Source organism: Gymnoscopelus microlampas (genome assembly GCF_963454915.1).
Source record: "Gymnoscopelus microlampas genome assembly, chromosome: 1".
In the NCBI taxonomy this organism is placed as follows: Eukaryota; Metazoa; Chordata; class Actinopteri; order Myctophiformes; family Myctophidae; genus Gymnoscopelus; species Gymnoscopelus microlampas.
Window position 1 is genome coordinate 47,758,876 of NC_139962.1, and position 22,468 is coordinate 47,781,343.

The following is a 22,468-nucleotide window of genomic DNA, read 5'->3' on the forward strand; positions in this document are numbered from 1 at the left end:
TTTATGGAACCTGTTAGACGTCTGATAAATTATACTCTTTAATCCATTAAGACCGGGAACGCATCTGTGTCATTTTAAGATTTCTTTGGGCTATTCAAAAATAGCAGATGTACAAGCTCATAGCGCGGCACCGAGTGCCACGCTATGAGCTTGTAGATCTGCTATTTTTTTTTTAAACGTGGAAAATGTGTGCAAATCTTTTAATAATATTATATACATATATATATATATATATGTTTTAAAGCGATTTTTTAAAAACTCTGATCTGTACTTCCGGGGGGTCCTGGAATAACATATTTTGAGATGGGCCAAATACTTACCATTTGGGGGGTATTTGACATGGAAAAGTTGGAGCACCACTGATATAGCAACATACTGTTAGGATTTAGATTTTTTTTTTAGATATTATCCCCCATCTCAAAATGTTTTGTTCCTGGGACCCCCACCAGAAGCAAATATTTGAGTTACAAATGTTCGCTTTAAAAATATATATGTTCAAAGATTTGCACAAATTTTCAAATTTTTCAAAATAGCAGATCTACAAGCTTGTATCGCGGCACTCAGTGTGCCTGGAACAACATATTTTGATGGGTAAGAAGACCATCATACCCAAAATGATATGTATTTGCCCGCCGACCCCCATCTCAAAATATTTAGTTCCAGGGACCTCCAGAAGCAAAGATTTTAGTTTAAAATGTTGTTTTAAAAAAATATATATATTCAAAAACGATTTGCACAAAGTTTCATGATTTTTCAATAGCAGATCTACAAGCTTGTATATCTGCTATCTTTGAATAGCCAAAGAAATCTTAAAATGACACAGATGCGTTCCCGAATTGAATGGGTTATTTTGGATACATACCGTGTGTTTTTGTGTGTGTAGGGAAGGTGAAAAAGAGATCTGAAACATCTGCTAGGGACAGGAAACGCATAGCAGCAACACAACACACACGCTCGCACGCACGCACGCACTCACACACACACACACACACACACACACACACACACACACACACACACACACACACACACACACACACACACACACACACACACACACACACACACACACACACACACACACACACACACACGTATTACTGAGAAGTGCAAGGTGAAAACCAACATAAGAGAAAGTATTCAGTGTTTGTCTTTGTTTACTTGTACGTTTATATAAAGCTGCACTACGTAACTTTCCTCTTCTACTCCGGATTTGAACACAGTTTCCTGCGCAAGTGCTGATATTTTTACATTGAGCTAATAGAGCCTGCCTGCTTGCTCAGGGGATAAATTGAATCTTGACCATCAGGTCAAAATTTGTGTCAGATCATGTGTCTAGGTGAGACATGCCCTTTGACACGATCTAAATGTCTCAATAGAAGAGCAGGTATAAGTTATATTTTATTAATATACTCTACCATACAGATTGGACAAAATAAAAAGTTACATAGTGCCGCTTTAATGTATTCCTCATTAAACATGTTTACAAGTCATGGAAATTACTTAAAAGTGAATAAATTAACATAAACAACCAGACTGGATAGGCAAAGAGAGGGCACTTCATTGAATACTGCTTTTCCCTAATATCACATCCATCATCAAAATAGAAGCACATCCCACAAATAAGGCAGATGGCTAGAATCTCATGCAAAACAAGCAGCCTGTCTATCTTCTTAGCTTTTCTTTCATTAAACTTTACTTGACGATTAATTGTCACACAAATAATTGCTATTAACTTAACTTAATAATTAATTATTGTTTTTTGGCATTGAACATTGGAACATAATTGCAAATACAAATGTAATTTCTGTTTGGCTTTTAGGCTTTGTAAACCAAAATTGCACAGGGCAGATATGACAAATAACTTAAAAATATAACCCTAACCCTAAAAAGAGCGGAAATAGCTGGAAATAGCTGGTCTGCTATTTCCACTATTCTTGGAAAATGTTTGAAAATGTATGAACATTTTTCAACATGGACACTATGTAAAAGTTGTGAACTGAAATGCATGTCGCTCTGTCAGAGGAAATCAGCACCATGGAGCAGGTCTTCAGCTTAGCGTTTGTGGCGAGGATGTTGAAACTCATTTCACACTAACAGCTTTTCCATTTCCATTTTCATCCAGAGTGTAGAATCACCAACACACCTTAAATGCCGTGCACTTGCTGTGCAGCGTGATTCCAATCTCATTGTCACATGAGAGGGAGTTTCATCAGATTCGAGGCAGTTTCATCAGATTCGAGGCAGTTTCAATAAAAGCACAACGGTAAAACGAACAGAGGGAAAACACTGAAGTGGTTTATAATAACACGTGCCGCACGTGTACACAAATTAGCATACTATAGTATGTGACTTCATTGGAGTCCAATTTTTAAACTGAGGCTGTTAAGGCCTTTGCAGACAGGGTGTGGTTTTTCGCACGGAAAAAACGGACATTATCATTTTTTAAATGAACACATGGTTCTCTATGACCTCATGCACACCGGCTCCAAATTTACCGTGCGGCGATGCGTTTTTTTTCTCCAATCGAACCCAGTTCGATTTGTGCTTCTTTTCGCATGCGGTAAAAACTGATTGACTAATCGCACGCTGTCTGCAAAGGCCTTTACTGCTGTATGTATGAAGATAAAACATGTACATCTGCACTACTAATCAACTAATGTAGTAGATTTGCATGATTAATACAGTGATTACTACACAGTAAAACCAAATGGATCTTAAAGGTCCATTTGTCTAAGAGGTAAATTAACACTGAAAATGTGACTGTGCACTCTGTAGAGCAAAAGTCAGAGCAGAGCTTGTCCCCACCATACTGTGGTTATAGCCCTCACTTCCTGTGGGCTCATAGGGGTATGTGGTCGCCTTTGAACGTGTTGCTTGGCAATGGTTATCCTGCTGAGCAACACACACACACACACACACACACACACACACACACACACACACACACACACACACACACACACACACACACACACACACACACACACACACACACACACACACACACACACACACACACACACACACCGTTCTTGGAGAGACCAATAAAGGCTGCTGGTTAGCCCTTGCCCCTATCCTGCTGTCAGCTAGCTAATCTGTCCCTGTGGGACCAGGGAGGGGTGTGTGTGTGTGTGTGTGTGTGTGTGTGTGTGTGTGTGTGTGTGTGTGTGGACCACAGATTCACAACTGGATCTGAAAGTAACCTGGCCTTCACAGTGTAACCTTTGACCTACTGGAGAGATAATATATAAGGGGGGAAGTGACACTTCCAACATACAGGCATGGCACTGAAGAGGAAGTAGATGGATTGTATTTAATTTAATTAAAATTGTTAAGGATATTATGGGTGCGTTCGGAAATAGCGCACTGGAGCGCACTCGCCTATTAGTTTGTATTGGCCAGTGCGCTCAGTGCTGTATTTCCGAACGCACCCAAAGAGTGTAGTGAGACATTTTTGTTTTTAATTATTTCGATAAAAAAATACTTTTTTAAGAAGTGATTTAAAATCAGACTTATTTTGGTTAAGTGCATCGGAAAGGTCGTTCCAGTGTGGAGGATTCCTGTCAGCAAAGGCACCTTTGTCTGCAACTCAAGAACTACCAGCACGTGCCTGCCCAAGCCAAGGACCTCAAGCTGCGCACAGGCTCAAAAGAGGTTAATAACTCCAGGCCATGAAGTGCCCTAAAAGTAACGGTTAATATCTTAAAATAAACCCTACAACAGACAGACAACCAGTGTAGAGAAGTTAAAATAGGAGTTATTTGTTCTCCTTTGATCTTAGTTTAAAGTCTAGCAGCAGCATACGGTAATTTGAAGCCCATTGAGAGTGTGTTTTGCTTAAATAATTAAAGGCATGTATGATGATTTTGGTATCTGATCCTGGATATATTCCTGAGATGATAAAGATACGTCTGAACAAGTTTAACATGCCTATCAAACTTAAGGCTGGGATCAAATAAGACCACGTTTTTTTTCAACAAATGTGACATTGTTGGATAAAGCATCAAGTAATGATCTGGCTGGGGCACTTTTATGAAATCCAGTCTTTAATATCTGGTAGATATCTAACTAAACAGATTTTTTTTGGCTGTTGGGCTTCACGCAATATGTTATTGTTTATTGTCTGCATAGATATACAGTATGATCACCAAGGGGAAGCATATATAAGCTAAACAAATTGGACCTAAAATTGGGGCACTCCACAATAGGGGAAGAAGGGGAAAATGGTTGCCAACTGATAAAAAAAATCACACCTGTGTGAAGGTAGCGGCGCCTTTGATACATTTTGTCATCAATAAGTGTTTATAATGTGTTTATAGCCACGTGTCACGTGAAGCTTGACCAATCACTTTGTTGACGTGTCTGACCAATCAGAACGTTGACGCAAAAGCCAGGTATAGAGGGCTACCGCTCTATACCTAAAGGTATAGAGCGGCTAGCGCCGCTAAAAAGTAAGAAATCCAATGATTTATGAAATATTATATTATAGCTTCATCCTGCAACCCATCAGCTTGCATCTGCTAGTGTTTTATCTAGACAATTCTCTCATGAGCATAGAGGCAACTCATTAATTATGTTGGCTAGCGCTAAACTCCAGTGTCCTCCCTTGGACTCACTAACCACAAGGCCAGCCAGGATACCGATTCATCTGATGAAGGCATTTTCAACAACGCTGTGATTTGGTCATTTTTATGTATTGATATCATATTCTGACTGATCTCTGACAGGCTCACAGTTCTCACTGCCACTGCTGCTACTGTGGTAATGGACTTGGAGACAAGTTGTCACAATTATCGTCTGGATTTTTCATATTTTCCCCTTGTAAAAGTGCAGTGCAGGGCATTTGTTTCTATGATGTTTCTATAAGGCTTGATTTAGTTGCACGCCAGTGTTGCGCGATGAATAGCAGGCCTACAAGCTCACAACATGTCAGAGCGTTACACTGGATGCTATTTTCAACGAACGACATCCTACGCACAACAAAGTGTAAATCAGGCTTACATTTTCCATGGTTTTAAGACCTGGTCTTCTGACACACCCTCTATGTTTTGTGTAGCTTGATGGCTAGATGACAATAATAATAATAATACTAACAATAGTAACAATAACAATAGTAATAATACAAATAGTAATAGATATAATAATAAGATATGGTCCGCAGCAGTGGTGGAAAAAGTACTCAAATGTTTTACTTAAAAGTATCAATACTGCAATTTAGAAGTACTCTGTTACGTAAAAGTAGAAGTCCGGAATTCATAATTTACTTGAGTAAAAGTACAAAAGTATTGGTATTCAAATGTACTTAAAGTACTAAAAGTAAAAGTACTAAAATGTTTGAAAATAGCAGATCTACAAGCTGACAACGCGTCGCGATGCGACGTGTTGTGACCTTGCAGATCGGCTATTTTCAAATAGGCTAGGTATAAAATAGGGCTGAAGTGGTTAATGTATGTTTTATAATGTAATCATTTATATTTATTTATGTAAAAGTATAGACAATTGGAAATACTCCAGTAAAGTAAAAGTACCTCAAAATTGTACTTAAGTACAGTACTTAAGTAAATGTACTTAGTTACTTTCCACCACTCGTCCCCAGTCCTTTGGGATATTTTTTCTCACAGTACATTTGCACATACGTGAAATTTGTCCTCGGCATCGCCCGGGGAGCAGTTAGGGGTCATGTTTCTTGCTCAGGGACACTTCGACACATAGGCCGGGGCTGGGGGCGAACCGAGGACCCTCTGGTTCCCAGACGGCCTCTCTACCTATTCAGCTATGACTGCCCCTTTAACTCCAAGGGCTAGAGGTTTTATTCCCATCATGTCCACCCATGCTAACAGTTTGTATCTCCTCTAGGGCCCTGGCAGGGCTCTAAGGATACCAATGTCCGTCTGTCAGTCTGTCCATTGGTCCTTCCAACACTTTGGTCTTAAACAACATCTCAAAAACTGTCTGGCTGGATTACCATGGAACTTTCTGTGCACCTTAATGCTCCCCAGAGATCGAGTCCTACTGATTTTGGTGACTCCATGTCCTTTCACCTAGCACCACCCTTAGGCCAAAATTACCACTTGCGCACAAGATATCTCATAATCTAATGGTAGGGCTGGCCCCAAACGTCCAAAGGTCTGAACGTTTTGTTTGTTATATTGATGTTCGGACATCAATTAAAAGGATCGAACATTCACACACTTATTTATTTATTTGGTAACACTTGCTATGCTTCCCATGTCTATAATTCTTTATAAACATACTTATAATGCATTATGATCTATATATATTTATACTTATACTTAGAACAACTCATAAATACTATTTATAACAATAATAATAACGCATAAAGAATATTATATTTTCTAGCCATCCAGTTGAGAGAAGATATGGAAACGTTTGTGTGTGTGCATGTATTGTGAAAATTAGCGTAGTAGGCAGACTCTAGACCGGATCTGAGCACAGAGAAGTAAATATAAACCAGTCTTTCCACAGGTAAGACTAGCAACGCAAGTTTAACAGAATGTCAGGATAGTATTATATCCTGAGTGGTTGGTAGATTCAATTGAAGGAGTACAGAGGTGGAATAACTGAACTAGGCCGATGCCTGCTGGGAACGCATGTTGCACCAGTTATGCAATACCGATTATCATAGTACTTGGAGGCCAATCTATGACATCAGTACTATGACATCATATGGAAAACATCAGGATATCCATATGGATGTTAAAGGGACACACACAGAAAGACAGACAGACAGACAGACATCCCGATATATTCTCCTTATATGGGCATAAAGGGGACACACAAAGACATACGGACCGATATGGAAATTTGGAGACTTAGATATAGTTCTGGAGAACGTCTCATCCAACTACTCTAACTTCCCACCCGGCAAGTTGGTCAGGCGGTTGTCGAAATATGAGGGACCACAGGGACAGATATGCAGATATTTTGTGCATTCATAGTTTCATTCGACTAGGGCGATCATGCCCGTTGAGAGCGCATGCCCATCCGTAGTACCTGTTGAAGCCATTGTCAGAGGACCTGTTGTACCAATTGTCAGAGTACTTAGTGCAGTAGCCCGTTATCATTGTACTTGGACGCCAGTCTATGATGTCCGTACAATGATTTCTTAATGATGACATCAGGGATCTCCTAATATGGCCTATTACCTCTTAATAGCATGACGTCACCCCACCACGACCCCAAACACATAAATAAAACTAAACACCACCTCCTCCACTAACTAAGGGGGGCCCTTTAGCTTGTTGAGGAGTTTACATTGGAGTGACAATGGTGAAGATTTTCATCGGGAACCTCTCGCAGAATGCCGAGAAGGAGGATATTGAGGCTCTTTTTGTTCAGTATGGCACAGTGACCGAATGTGCCAAGTATAAGAACTATGCCTTCGTTCACATGAAAGACCACAAATCAGCCACCAAAGCGATCCGGGAGCTTCACCTGTACAAACTGAATGGTCGGCCCATCAACGTAGAACCGAGCAGGGGGAAGAACCAGGGCCCGGCCAAGCTCCACATAGCCAATGTGGAGAAGGGCTATGATGATGATCTCCGTGCTTTGTTTGAAGAGTATGGCACGGTCACAGAATGTGCCATCGTCAAGAACTTCGCCTTTGTACACATGGCCAACTCTGATGAGGCCATGGATGCGATCAAGGGGTTGGATAAAACAGAGTTCCATGGTAAATGTATTCGCGTTCAGATATCGAAGAGCCGCCGCCGAGGGGGACCAGAGATGGAAGATTTCGGACCTCTGCTGCCAAGGGTAGGTTATTACCCTCCTCGCTACCCCGAGCACAGGCCAGAACCCCCCTACAGGGGCAGCATGCCAGCTTACCCTGCCCCGCCTTCTCCACCACCCTCTCCCCCGAGACTACCCGGTTACCGGTATCCGGAGTGTCTATACGGTGAGAGGGATGTCTGTGGCGCGCTGGCTGATTACTATATTACACAGTACACAGCTCGTCCTTACAGTGCCCCCGCCTATAATCGACCCAACCCCATTCCGCCTCCTCCTTCACACTCAGGTGTGGTAAGAAATCACCTCGCTGGGCCACCCCTCGATCCATATGAACGCCACCCACTGCCCGCTCCTCCAGCTTACTACGGCCGCGACAGAAGCCCCCACAGACGAGCCCCTCCTCGTCCTGCCCCTGCAGCCGGTAACGGCTACTCCTACGAGGGTTCCTGGCTGTCTCCAGATCCCAGGCCTCCAGTTTATGGATCGCCGCGCCTCAGGGATCCCATTGCAGAAAGGGTCCCTCCGCCACCACCCCGCTATGCCAGCTACTTGGAACACCGAAAATACAAGGTTTAGAATATGACAAGATCGTCGTTGTCTGCACGTGTCGCTATACGCCCGTAGTCTACAGCAGATTGTGTTGCGTTCGCCTGAGACTAATTGGAAGATACTGTATTGCGGACAGCCCCGTACCGTATAAAAAAACTCCATGTCTTTGATTCACGTTTTATTTTTAGCTGTTTTGCCTTTCTGTCCTTCTGTTTGATCGTTCAAATCCTTAAACTGTATTTGCATGCTGTGTCCATACAAGTTTGACACAATACTCTTAACACATCAAGTGCCAGAGGTTTTTTAAAACAGGGTACAGTACATCCAGTGCCACCGATCTTACCGTTTACGCTGATATGTTCAGAGCTGTAGACGCCTCGACGAGGACCCGGATGTAAACAAAGGGTGCGTGCGCGATGGTCGTGGTCCCGACTATCGACTGGAACAATAATATTTCTAACACGATCCGCCATTGCAGAGTGATCGCCCATCGAAAATGGCTTGTTTTGACCACGGTAAAAAGATATGGAGAAATGGAACTTTTTCTCAAGATCCTATAATGGGAGTGGACGGGAGGTAGTTTTTTTCGGACAGGATTCACATCCGTCCATTCCATTTTACATGGTCCGTGGATCATTCCAAAGTTGCATTAGAGCGCCCTGTATGGAAAAAATAAATAAAAATTGCCCTCACTAGAATTCTCATTTATGGCCCTCGACGAGTGTATTTACAAACATGAGAATTCTCGTGTTTGGCACTAAATGTGTTAACAATGGCCAAACAAAAATAATATTTTGTGTCTTTCTCAATCTTGCGCTAAATGGGTATAGCATCCGAAAACGAAACACATTTTGTGGCATACACTGTACTTGTAACAAGGGAAGGCATTTGTGTAACTTTTGTAAACATTTTCAGATGCAGGGGTGTGGGTCTACTCATTAGATGTTCTCCATAAAAGGACTTGTTCATTTCCAGTTTAGCACTTCTTTTCAGTGTATTCATTTTTTTTTTGTGGTAACTTTTCTTGCAACTGCAGAAACCCTATAGCATCGCTATGTATGATTTTCTTTTCTTTACAGATTACTTTCGATTTCATAGCTATTAACTAAACATACAAAAAAAAGAAAAGAAAAGAAAAAAAACACCATACACCACCAAATCCTGGAAATCCCTGGAGGATGAACCCTAACCATTGGAGTGGCCCCCATGATCTTGCCAAAATAACTCACGATACTCCACACAAACTGACCTGTTTCCTCTTAGTGTGAAAAGGGATACAGTACGTGACTGTGATTGGCTTTACAACAGCTACTCCAATTGGACAGCTATGTAATGTGATTCTGATTGGATGGCTTTTTTTTTGTTAGAAACCTGACATTTAAGTCTGAGCATCAAATCACCACACCAGAATAAATTGAGCAAAACAAAAAAGTCCAGGATTGGTTGATCTTCTATACAATTGTATATGTAGAACTATGAGAAATGGTGGGACCGAGATTACTCTTTTACAAAGGGCTCGCTAATAAATGTTTCCGAAATTACACTGCACCATATGATGGAGGGAGAGGGAGTACATAGGAGTTGTACATAGCAACAGCAACCCCAAAAGGGGTTCCTGTCCTGAAAGGTATAGTTACAAATAGGGGTTCCCGCCCAAGATGGGTTAAGAGCTCAGAATATAAATCAACCTGTGGAGATAATTGAAGAATGACATAAGGTAGAAATCCACTTTGCACCAGCCCTCCTTTTAGATAGTATGCAAGGATGTCAGCATTCATGATGGTTGTAGGGCCACACAGCCCTGGACCACTCATCACTGGCCTGCTCATATACCTCCAGACCTGGTACTCTAGCAGCGGCATGTTGAGGCAGAGGCTGAGATGACAATTATGATTGTCAGTTTAATAAGAATTCTTATTGGGTGACCTTGTTTTGACTGGACAAATTTGGATTCGGTTTGTTTACAGCTAATAGCACATAGCAGTGGCTATGATTTGATGGTTTGTAATGGCAACCGCCTTTTGGCGTTGTAATGGCAATTGTGTTTGGACGGCTTTGTAACTGCTATTTCAATTGAATGGCTATATAACCTAATTCTGATGGAGTGGCTTAACAGTGGCTTTTTTTTTTGGTTTACACGAAAGAAACCAATACTCAAATACATAAATGCATCTTTCAACGAGAGAGAGAGAGAAAGAAAAAAAAATGTTGTCAACTGTGTACGTATCTAAATATGGAAAAATACACAAGGAAGTGGACTGCCCAGTGTGTCCACCCTGAATTTGGGAAAGAATTTAGTTCACACAAGTTCAATATTTGATCAGTGACTGCCCAAACACATATTTGACACATTTCTTTCACTGTGGTGTTTTGTCTCTCTCTTTCTCCCTTGGGGTGCACACTATGTGACTGTATTACATCAACAACTATTGTTGATTGAGTAAGGTATTATTTACCTTACTACCCAATAGCTCCAGGTGGGGGCTTCTCCCACTGTGGTTGGACTGGGCAGCTCTCAATGGCCAATAGACAATTTTGGCAACAAACGGGTAAATAATTCACATAAGTGTGAAAAGAAAACACTTTAGTGCTTTAAAGAAACTATAATACCAGGTAGAGATCAGGCCTACTGTAGCCTATGTCTAAAGAACATGCTATCTAAATATGATTCTTAACATTTTGTGGTCAAACATGTAAATAACAAAACTTGTGAACAAGTAACCAACTAGAGATCAGAAGAGAGACACGGAGAGGAGCGAGGTGGAGTATTAAGAGGTCCGTTTTCAGACTGTGGCGGAAAATGGGGAGTGAGTCTGCGCACACACAGTATCACTACTATAATCTTCTGGTGTGATTGTAGAAGTGTAACTTTCCCTGGACCAATGAATGACGTAGCATATAGAAACAACAGCAGCAGTGTTCATCATCTTGATGCTGAGCTCACAGTGTGAGAAATCATAGACAACAGTTTGAAGACGGGAAGCTGCAGCCTCTCTGTATCTTATCAGTTTCCTTGCAGGCTCACTATGCGTGACGGCTGCTCTGTGTCATGTGTGCGTACGTGTGTGCGTGTGTGTGCGTGCGTGCGTGCGTGCGTGCGTGCGTGCGTGCGTGCGTGCATGCGTGCAAGTTTGACTCTGGAAATCTCTCTTGAATCACACCGATGCACACTGTGTGTATTTCCACCTCTCACACTCAGGGTTGAGGGTGTTGTTGTATCTTCGCTGTCGGAAGGAAACCTTGTATGTCCAAAAGCGTTACTTTTCAGGAAGTGGGAAAATAACCTGTCCTCCTGTAATCCAATATAGTTATTATATTTTAGTCACAAGCTCTTGTCAATACTTTTCATTGGTTAAATATTTACGAAACCCACAGACTTAACCACTTTCAACCTGGTGTCCCTATTTTGGGCATATCATTACAGGGAGAATTTTCGAAAATGTTTTAAAGCAGAAATAGCAGATATACAAGCTCAAGTCTTGTGAGTTGTAGATCGGCTGTTCTCACTACTTTTGCTGTCATATGACAAAATATGAAATAGGGTATTTATTGATGAAATAAGGATATAAGGAGCCTGATAGCAACAATATGCTCATATAAGTTTAATGACCTGTTCCTTTTACTGTCACATTCCCTCGTTCTCATTTCTCCTTGATTCCTTCTTTCTTACCGTTTTCCTCTTTCTGTCTTTGTGTTTTTGTCCTTTCTTTCTTTCTTTCTTTCTTTCTCTCTATTTCCATCTCTTCATCTTCCCATCGTTACCTCTGTCTGTCTGTCTGTCTGTCTGTCTGTCTGTCTGTCTGTCTGTCTGCCTGTCTGCCTGTCTGCCTGTCTCTCTCTCTGTCTCTCTCTCTCAGGGTCAGTGTGTGTTAACGGTACAGCTGTGTTCTGAGGAGCTGGTGGACGATGGGCAGGAGGTGGAGTACTTCCTGTTTTTCTGCGGCTCCACCCAGAGACACGTGACCTCCACCCTGAGGAGTGACCATGACACGCTGCGTGCCCTCTGCCCTGGTAAGTCCTCTGCTCCAGAGGGGGGGGTCCAAGCCTCTGCTTTTGATATCCCCATCTGGTCGTTCATTTTTATGGCCAGTGGGGATATGTGTTATCCCTGCTCCTGCATGGTCAGACTGAATTAAATACATGCGTTTCATTTTGGGAAATGTAGACTGTGATATTTATGCTTTATAATATCACAGACAGACTGACTGACTGACTGACTGACTTAGCCTGGTTCCAGACGAATCTGCCTTTGCAAAATTGCATGCACTTTAGCCCTCGGCAGATTAGGTCTGGCCCCCCTCCATAGAGAATTTATTTCTCTCCCGCAGAGGTTGTGCGGGACCAACCAGGGCCCAGTATTCAAATGTGGGCGGGCTTATAAACAAGGAAGCACTGCTCTGATTGGTTCGTACAAGGAAGCACTGCTCTGATTGGTTTAAGTCTAACCAATAGAGTACGTTTGGATCTTTTTGTAACCGCCCCTTGGAAAAAAATCTGTCATTGATAGGGACCAGACTAATATCCACGCAGTGTGTTGTGTGATATTGTCTGGCCACATGAGGCTATGACTGACTGATACAGAGATTTCTATATACAGTATGGGCATAAAAGGGATACAAACTGTACAGTTTTGGACAACCGCAGGTCCGACTGAATTCCCACTTGACACAACACGCCCGTGGGTCCTCGGGTTATACGTGAGTCTCACTCACACGCACACCCGCACGCACGCGCGTGTGCACACACACACACACACACACACACACACACACACACACACACACACTATGAATTACACAGATAAGAACTTGATCATTCTGACACTCTTAAATAGCAACTTTGCATGTACTGTATAATGAAATTCAACGTTCACCTTACATACTGTAAGTAAACAGTGACATGAAAAGAGTTGAACAGGCAATGCAAAGTCAATGTCAATAAGAGCGACAGTACAGTGGCAGGTAGCTAAATATATTGTGGTGAGTTCAAGCATTAACAATACTCAATTGTGATAATATTCAAGCATTAATGTATGAATGCTTTTTCAAGTATTATATGATACATGACTTCTCTCAACCTCTCCAGGTCTTCTGTTAGCTATGATTGTTTGTGTCAGGACTAAGGTGGATAGAGCTGTATCTGTTTACCAAATACACAGAAAGGGAAGCATTTAGCCTAATTCGGCAATTAGCTTATCTGTTAAACCACATGAGCCCTAGCGTCCCTATTCTGGGCACATCCTAATAGCCGAACATTTGGTGAAAATAGGCAAACGTTTGCCAAGAACAGCAGCTCACAACGCACAAAGGAGGGGGCCAATTATAGACCCCTGGGGGTCAGGGTCCATGTTGAAGATGTTCAAATAAAAAGTAGGCAATAGGCATCAAATCGCTCATCTAGAAGAAAGCAATACATACTGTACAATTTGCGAAAACACAAGCAGCACATACTGTATACAAGTATTATATAAAAAAAACTGAAAACAGGCATAGAAATGGGAAAAAAAGGAAAAGCAAACATACAAATACATAACCATACATAAACATCAATACACTACAATAAAGATGAGATAAGACATGACAAGACTGACAAGGAACATGATTGCTTTAGTGACATGTTCAGTGAATTCCACAACTGAGGACCTCTATATTTGATGGAAAATGTATGTCTTGAAGTACAGTGGTGCCTTACCAGGGACCATGTTAGATTTGAGACACCGCCAGGTGTCTCCATCTCACTTTTCTATACTGTCTATATAAACAAAGTAAACTGACATGAACGGAATCCCCACTCCCTCCCTTGTAGTGAACATTAGGTCACTTAATGCTGTGTATACGCTAGGAGCAGAAGTCAACATTTACAGCCAAGACAAGCCAAGTATTGACCCTGATCTCTCTGCTGACTAGAACATTTTCTGTTCACTGCTCTTTTAAAATGAGAGTGGAGTCAGTGGACAGTTAGACTGAAAGAACGGGCCCGATCTATGGTCTTGAAGGGCGGATCCAAACCCAGCCGCCCGGATTCGTGCGGGGCTTCCCATTGCTTCACCAATCTATGTCCCCGCCTTTTTTTTGCTGTAAGTCCAATTTGGTTTGTCTTGAGTTTCGCTGAGCAGGCGTTAATGAGCTCTGGGTTAAAATCTCCTCGGCTTATTAAAGCTGATTGTCTGTTCAAAATAGTTTGTTTTGTTTTACACCCATCGGATTTTGTTTGGAAATGTGCTTGACAGCTAGTTCTTCTCCCAAATATTCTTTTATGTTAATTATTTTACTTATTTTTGTTGGATTCCCCAGTATGAAAAATTCAATATCGAGATAAGATATAAGATCAGAAATATTTCAACAATGAAAGAGAAGAAAGTTGGCAAAATGAGCTGATATTACCACACGCACGCACACACGCACGCACGCACGCACGCACGCACGCACGCACGCACGCACGCACGCACACACACACACGCTGAGATTCTTCTCAGCCTTGTTTGTGTCACAGCTCCTGCTTGTGGTGCAGTAAATGCATGTGGGACGTGCATGTGTGGCTCTAAACCTCCTTATTTCAACCTGACACAGTGCGGAATGAAAACTAGCTGGCACTTTACTGACAACATGCTTCCTAACCACCAGGACTCAAGGTCATGTGTTTGTGTGTGCGTGTGCGTGCGCACGTGCACATGCGTGTGCACTGTATTTTTTCCAGTCCTGCAGTGCATGAGAATGACACAGCAGGACTGTATGCAAGTGCATGTGTGTCATGCAATGCTGCACTAACCACACACAAAAACACACATAAAACCTTACATTGATTCTGACACTTTTCTCTCTTTCTCTCTTTCTCTCTTTCTCTCTTTCTCTCTTTCTCTCTTTCTCTCTTTCTCTCTTTCTCTCCCTCTCTCCCTCTCCCTCTCCCTTTCTTTCCCCCTCTCTCTCTCTTTGCTCTCCTCCCTCATCCTCTCACTGTTCCATTATTTTCCCTTATTCCTCTATCATCACCCCCCCCCCCCTCTCTCTCTCTCCCCCTTCCAACTCTCTCTCCTCCAGCCCATGACTGCTGTGAGTCAGTGCGTGTCGTCCTGTGTTCAGTCAGACCCTGCGGTGTCTCTCTGTCCAGAGAGCAGGTCCCAGGGGTCCATGGCCCTTCCCTGGTGGCTCCGCTGGCTGAGCATCGCTTCAGCTTCGTACAGGACCTGGCCTTCGACATGGCCCAGTTCCTGGTGAGCAGCACACCTGTTATGCCAGAACATTAATCACTTGAACCCCAGCATCCATATTCTGGGGGGGGGGGGGCATTAGCCAAAAATAGCTGATTGGCAGTTTTGGGCAACGAAATTAGGAAATTACGTTACGCTACGCTACGTTACGCTACGCTACGTTACGCTACGCTACGTTACGTTACGTTACGTTACGTTACGTTACGTTACGTTACGTTACGTTACGTTACGTTACGTTACGTTACGTTACGTTACGTTACGTTACGTTACGTTACGTTACGTTACGTTACGTTACGTTACGTTACGTTACGTTACGTCAGTTTTGAGCAAATAGAAAATACAATTAAAAAAATATACAAAGTATCTCATTTTCTTTAAATGAGTTCTGACTTGAGGAGTGGAGGAGATCACATAATACTGGATTTGTGTTAATTGCAAAAGCGTCTTAAGATCAGATTAATTCACAAAACTGCCCTGTGTTCACTCACCAGGTAAGCACTGCAGGGCGGTCAGATGCCCTGGAGGGGGCGCTCTTACTGGACGAGTGTCAGATTCCCCTGCAGGAGTGTGAGCGTCTGGATGAGAGCCTGTCTCTGGCCCTGAAACACCTGCCCCTGCCCCCTGGATGGAGCCTGTTGGGAAGCACACTCAAAAACAGCACTGGTAGGTGGATACTAGTGCACTGCAAATTCATATGCATTTGGCCGTGGACCCCCATCTGAAAAGATCTTGTGTCAGGGACCCCCATATGAGAACATGTGTGTAAAGGTTTTCAAAATGATTTCAAATCTTTCACATATTTTCTAGCTTGTTCCAATTGTTTTGGAAATAGATGTTCAACAAGCTCACAACACGTTACGATGCATCGAGAGCTTGTAGATCATCTATTTTGAAATAGCTGAAGTATGAAATAGGGTTAAAGTGGTTAAACTGATATTGCTATAGGTATATTAACTTAACTTATTAATTAAGCATCACACTATACCCCAGCATTGGCCGGGGTATTGGGTCGGTGAAATATGCTCTCTATCTCTCCCTCTCTCACTCTCCCTCTCCATAACCCTCTCCCTTTCTGTTGCTCCACTGGCTGATATCAGCCAGCCGGTCTGACACAGACAGAAAAGGCAACTTGAACTTTAATAACGTGAATTAGTTCATAAAATAAATAACAAAATGATGATTGTGGAATGAAAATTATACAGTGAGGTATCATTCAGAATAACGTTTTAATTTCCGGGAAATTGGAAGGGGTCATTTGGACGCATGCATCAAATTGCAGCATGTCACTTATGATTTGAGGAGGGTGATGGCATGGCCTAGATCAAACACTGATGGCTGATAAGGTATGCAGTCAAGTCACATGGTAATTCTGTTTTTAGATTAAACCCCTTCTCACTGCTGCTTGAATTGGATATTTTTTGCATTAGCCATCAGTGCTGTAAGCTACTCTGACTTTAATACAATTAATTAGGTACAATTAATTAAAAGCTAATTAAATGTATCTACAGCAGGTGTTCATTCTCCTTAAATGATGGCCAGATTGAGGAAAAATAATTACCTGAGGTTCATCATTCAAGGTCTCCAAAATAGTTTCAGTTTGTGAAAACATTCTCACTTTGCCAAAAAAAAGACACTATTAAAAAAAGAGTCTGACATTTTGACAGTTAAAAGTAGGTGTCACTTCTTCTCAAATGGATACAGTAGATGGCAGCATGACCTTCTGTTGCAGATATGGCACTGTACTCATAAAATGCTGGTTCAAAGCTCCTTGACACTGTCTCTCCTTCAGTCCATTTATCTCTTTCTTTGCTTTCTTTCCTTTTTGTAATATTCACTTTTTCCTCCTCCATTTTAAGGAGAATAATCAGGCATATAAAATGAGTAAGCACAGACCTCAGGAACAGAAATTTCTGTCTAGACTAGAGGTTCAGGTAATACTGTGAGAAATGGATTTCAGAGTTGCAGAGTAAACATTTTCTCTGCTGTTAACTTTTGTCTCAATCACTTCGATCGTGTTTCCTGAAACTCTGACCTTATTCCCAAAACACTAAATGCAATCCCCATGCTGATACTATGTATGGAAAGTCGCCATATGACAACCGTGTAAAAGTGTTTTGCATTCTGTGAACACAAGGAGAAGTTAAATAGTTTATTGGCCAATTGCCTTAATGGTGTGGAGTTTTGAGGCACTGTTAAAAGAAGGAGGTTAGGGTTTCAAGAAATGCATCCAAGCGATTGAGAAAAACTGTAAAAGCAAATTAGAGAAATGATTAGGATGATAAAGTCAGAGGGGAAAATATACAGCAAGCACTCTGTAAATAACAGGCAGCCAAGGGTTTTGGGAACAGCTATTAAGTTGTTCAGAACTGCTTAATAGCTTACTGAACATGCTTTCAGTTCATGCTTTGTCTGTGCATTACTTTTACTCTGCCCTACAAAGTCAAACAGCTGGAACGGCACCTTTTTGTTCATAACGCTTCTCTACCAACAGAACTTTTTTGTCGTGGAACGGGATCAAATTTGAAGAAATCTTTTGTAATTTTTTCAATACTCAGGCAGTTGTTTAACTGTGTTCTACAGTCCATTAACTTAAATGTCATGCAATGGTGGGAAACGGGGCAGATTTTTTTTTGGTGTGTGTGTGTGTGTGTGTGTGTGTGTGTGTGTGTGTGTGTGTGTGTGTGTGTGTGTGTGTGTGTGTGTGTGTGTGTGTGTGTGTGTGTGTGTGTGTGTGTGTGTGTGTGTGTGTGTGTGTGTGTGTGTGTGGGACATAGAGAGTGTGTGTAGTCATGGGGATATGGCATGCTGGCTCAGAGATGAGCTTAAACAATTGGCTAATGGGATCACAGTACTGAACAGTGGCACATTACACACACACACACACACACACACACACACACACACACACACACACACACACACACACACACACACACACACACACACACATCCCTGCTGTGTCATCTTCAAACAACATAGCCTAATGGGATCAAAGAATGGTACAGTTGTTGCACACGCACTCACGCAGGCCGACACTTGCAAATGCCTTTCTCTGTCACACACACGGACGCTCTCACAGATGTACTCACAGACGTGCACACACACACACACAGTTAGTTGGCTGTCATGTTGTTTAAGTAGAGACTCCGTCTCCTGCTGTGTTGAGTGACACTGCAGTCTGGTCTGCATTCAGTTCACTATAAAATTACAGATACGGTACGTACATACGCATACTGGAAGAATTACACACACACACACACACACACACACACACACACACACACACACACAGGGAAGATTATGATCCACTAAATGCCTTATCCATGCCAGTGTGTCAACACCTTGAATTTATTTTTCACCAACACTCTGCTTCACATTCACACAGAAACACACATTCATACCTGAGAACGTTGTGCTTGCGTCGCGTTAAGAATTCCAGGTGACACATTTTAGAACCCAACAATGCGTGAAATGGAGTTTGCGTAGCCCGGGGTGGTGGTGCATTACAGTACTTACATTAAGGACGTTTTTAGCAGGTGGAAGTCAGTGTGGATTCAGTCATCCGTCATAACTGCTGATACCAGGCAGTGCTGTGAATGGCAGACTGCCCGTTAACTAAAACCAACGTGGGAAAGTAGACACATACGAAAAAGCAACATGTATGTCCTACTTGCAAAACTAAAAAACTATTTGCTATATAATATGTGTGTGTGTGTGTGTGTGTGTGTGTGTGTGTGTGTGTGTGTGTGTGTGTGTGTGTGTGTGTGTGTGTGTGTGTGTGTGTGTGTGTGTGTGTGTGTGTGTGTGTGTGTGTGTGTGTGTGTGTACTGTATATACTGTATGTATGTATGTATGTATGTATGTATGTATATATATTTTAAACATTAATATGCCATATATTGAGATGTTCTATGTATAGAGACTATAGAGATGTTATCACAATATGAGACACTTTTCAACCGAATATGATGTTCCACAATATGAATTTCCCATGGCACGGGGTGCAGTGACAACCCAATATTAAATTGTTGAACATAGAGTACCGTGCAACAGGATATTGCAGAACATTCTTTGAGGTAGTGGAATATTCAGGCAGAATATACATTCAGACAGACTATATTGGACACAGCATACATTCAAACATAGCTGTCAATGCACAGGTGTGACTATTTTACTTGTGTCACCACTTGAGTGTAGATATAGATATATCCCTTCTATCAATATTTCCAAGCCAGTTCCTGTAGAGTTATCACAGCTGTTAAGTCATTACAGTATGACTCTGACATTTTAGTACAGGCACACACTTTTCTCTCACCATGGAGAAATGAAATTCTTATAGTGTGCCAGGCAGCCACCATGCAACCATGGAAACCCCAGAAAACACCATTGGTATTTCCTCTCTCTCTTGCCAACTGACCACTAACGCTGTGGTTAGAGCCCAGATTGGCATTTATTTACTTAGCTAGCAACTGTTCTCAGTTCTGCTTTACTGAAGCAGGTAATTTGACTTATTAGGTATTGCTGTTGAATGCATTCAGCTGATGCTCTTATTCAAAAGCAGCTTGCCCTGGCTTATAAATCACAATCAGAGTCCAAAGCATTTCTTTGGTAGAATACCTTTACACATACAAGGAATGTGACTCGGTTGGTTGCTCACCAGGTTCGCCCAACATTACACACAATGTAAGAACCATGAAATAGATTAAAAGTACAAACCTCATATAGAATAGGGTGAACATTTTGCCACACTGTTTAAAATGTTGGGGGAATTATATAAAACCCAAGCAGAAAATGTAGTTGTCTCTGACAACATGTTGCTTCATGACGCATCGATGAGCGTGTTCAGGTTTCTGTGCCCACATTGGTCGGGTAATTGCGTGGGTGAAATAGGCTCTCTCTATCCCTCCCTCTTTCTCCCTGTCTCTCTTTCTCCCTCTCTCTCTCTCTTGCTGATCCAGCTTTGGCCTGACATCCAAGGGGCAAACCCGCTTCACTGGAATTGAAGCTCACTTCCGGGCTCTCGTTCAGCCTGCTGTTTCTATTAATGGCCCAGCAGATGTCGCTATTTCACTTCTTCGGTAGCAATACATAATAATCTCAATACGAGTCAATGAGGTTTTGGCCAAACTTTACATTACCTACCTTAGTAAACTTTTTCATAAACACTTTATGTTTTCAATCGCTAGTTTAAAGTCTTCTTATTATTAATGATAAAGAAGGGTACGTAACGTTTCCAGGGTTTCTACTGGTTCTGCCGAGTCAAGACCCGTCTTCGCTGCGGTTGCAGCCCATAGCATTCATTTCTGTTAGCATTTTGGACCGGATATAGACCCCTTAACAGACGACGTCACACTGATAAGAACCAGTATGCGTGCAACCAGTATGCTCTTAATGAAACCCATTCTATCAGGTCTCGCTAGGACGCGCCTCACTAGCCAACACACAAGAGGGGGTTGGGGTGCGCTGAAACCAGCGCACCCCGAAACAACAGGTTGAGAATTGATTGCGTGAAACAATCACCTGTGCGTCCAGTCTCAATGTTAGTAAACAAATAATTGGTCTATAGAAATCGCTGAAAAATAGGCTTAATTTACGGTCTGTAGAAATCAATGGCGTCACTCCCTCCATTAATTTTTACGGTCTATGCTGACATCACACACAACCATTGCATAACAACAGCGATCTGCGCTGACGTCTGGGGTTTCTCCATAAGGGTGTGTGCATTTGGGCATAATCGGGGCACACACTCGAAACACTTCCGCAGACAACTTAAACTTTATTCTGTAGATGTGGTGTACTCTCTCTATAAAGACTTTATAAAAGTTAGTCTAGTGCTTTTGCACCAAGAGTATTAAGAGCATTTATTACCCTGAACTTAGTAAATGTAAAAATCCTTTCAACAGAACATTCTGGGAGTGATTTTTGCCCCCAGGGAGTCGAGCAGGGATTAAACCTGTGAACCATCCTTGTACAGGATGGTCTTTCTAATCACTAGACCGCCTAGTACTTCCCTATGGTTCATGTATATCAGTAATGCTTCCAGACTGGCACTTAGTTAGCCAGCAGTCAGCTCTGCTCTGCTTTGCTCTGCTTAACTGGAGCAGTTAATTTGAAGCAATTAGCATCAGCTCAGTCCAGAGTTCTCAGAGACGGAACGAGAAGGAGAGAGAGAGAGTTGGAGAGACAGGGAGAGAGATAGAGAGAGACAGGCCAACAGCAAATGGAGTGAAATACCACTCGGCTGGTGCTCAGCACGATTTCCAGCCAAGTCTCTCTCTGCTGTGAAATGTTGCAGCAAATGAGTAATGAGTTATGGATTATTGTACTGCTAACAAGTGATTTTTCATACACAGCGGAGGCCTGGGATAAGAAGTACACTTTTAAGGGTTAGTTTGCAGTAATGTTATGTTATTATTTTTTGGTTTAGTTTAGTTTTTTTGGGGATAGGCTTTTCTTAGCATTATTCTTTATTGAAATAACTATACGGAAGACAAATAGCTGAGAGCGAGACGGTGACACTGAATCCTTTACGACGTTACACAGGGACCCCACAAACCAATGGTTGAGAGCGTGGTAAGTAAATTATATATGGGGGTACATGACTTTAGGCAGAATCCCCCCTCAAAAGAATTGATGTAAATATAGACTGATAGAATGCAATTTATTTCTCATACTTTGCTAATGGTTAATACATACCGACGCAACCTGTCACATTGTGACGTGTTGTGAGCTTATAGATTTGATATTTATGTTTGACTTAAGATATATACACACACACAGTTCCTATAGGGGGTGGAGTCTAATTGAATTGCAGCAAACTGGACCTTCAACATTGGCTCCTACATCTTGATTTACAGATTTTGATTAGCTCTTTTCCCACTCTTTCTTATGAAGTCGCCATTTGTTTAACATAGTGACTCTCAGTTCTCCCCTTTCTTAATGATTTTCACACGG

General features: G+C 42.0%; 2 protein-coding genes across 2 annotated transcripts in view; both read left to right on the forward strand.

Annotated features, from left to right (window-relative positions):
• LOC311043858 (A-kinase anchor protein 13) overlaps positions 1–22,468 on the forward strand; it is a gene marked incomplete at its 3' end in the record, with an annotated part of 66,569 nt that overhangs the window by 29,623 nt on the left and 14,478 nt on the right. The window contains exons 3-5 of the mRNA XM_084055240.1: positions 12,165–12,318; positions 15,345–15,517; positions 16,006–16,177. Of these exons, the coding sequence (XP_083911366.1) occupies positions 12,165–12,318; positions 15,345–15,517; positions 16,006–16,177 (499 nt within the window). The remainder of the gene's footprint in view (positions 1–12,164; positions 12,319–15,344; positions 15,518–16,005; positions 16,178–22,468) is intronic.
• LOC311043945 (RNA-binding protein 4.1-like) lies at positions 7,291–8,334 on the forward strand (the record flags this gene model as incomplete). The annotated part of the gene is made up of 1 exon (XM_084055368.1): positions 7,291–8,334. The coding sequence occupies one exon, from the start codon at positions 7,291–7,293 to the stop codon at positions 8,332–8,334; it is 1,044 nt and encodes a 347-aa protein (XP_083911494.1).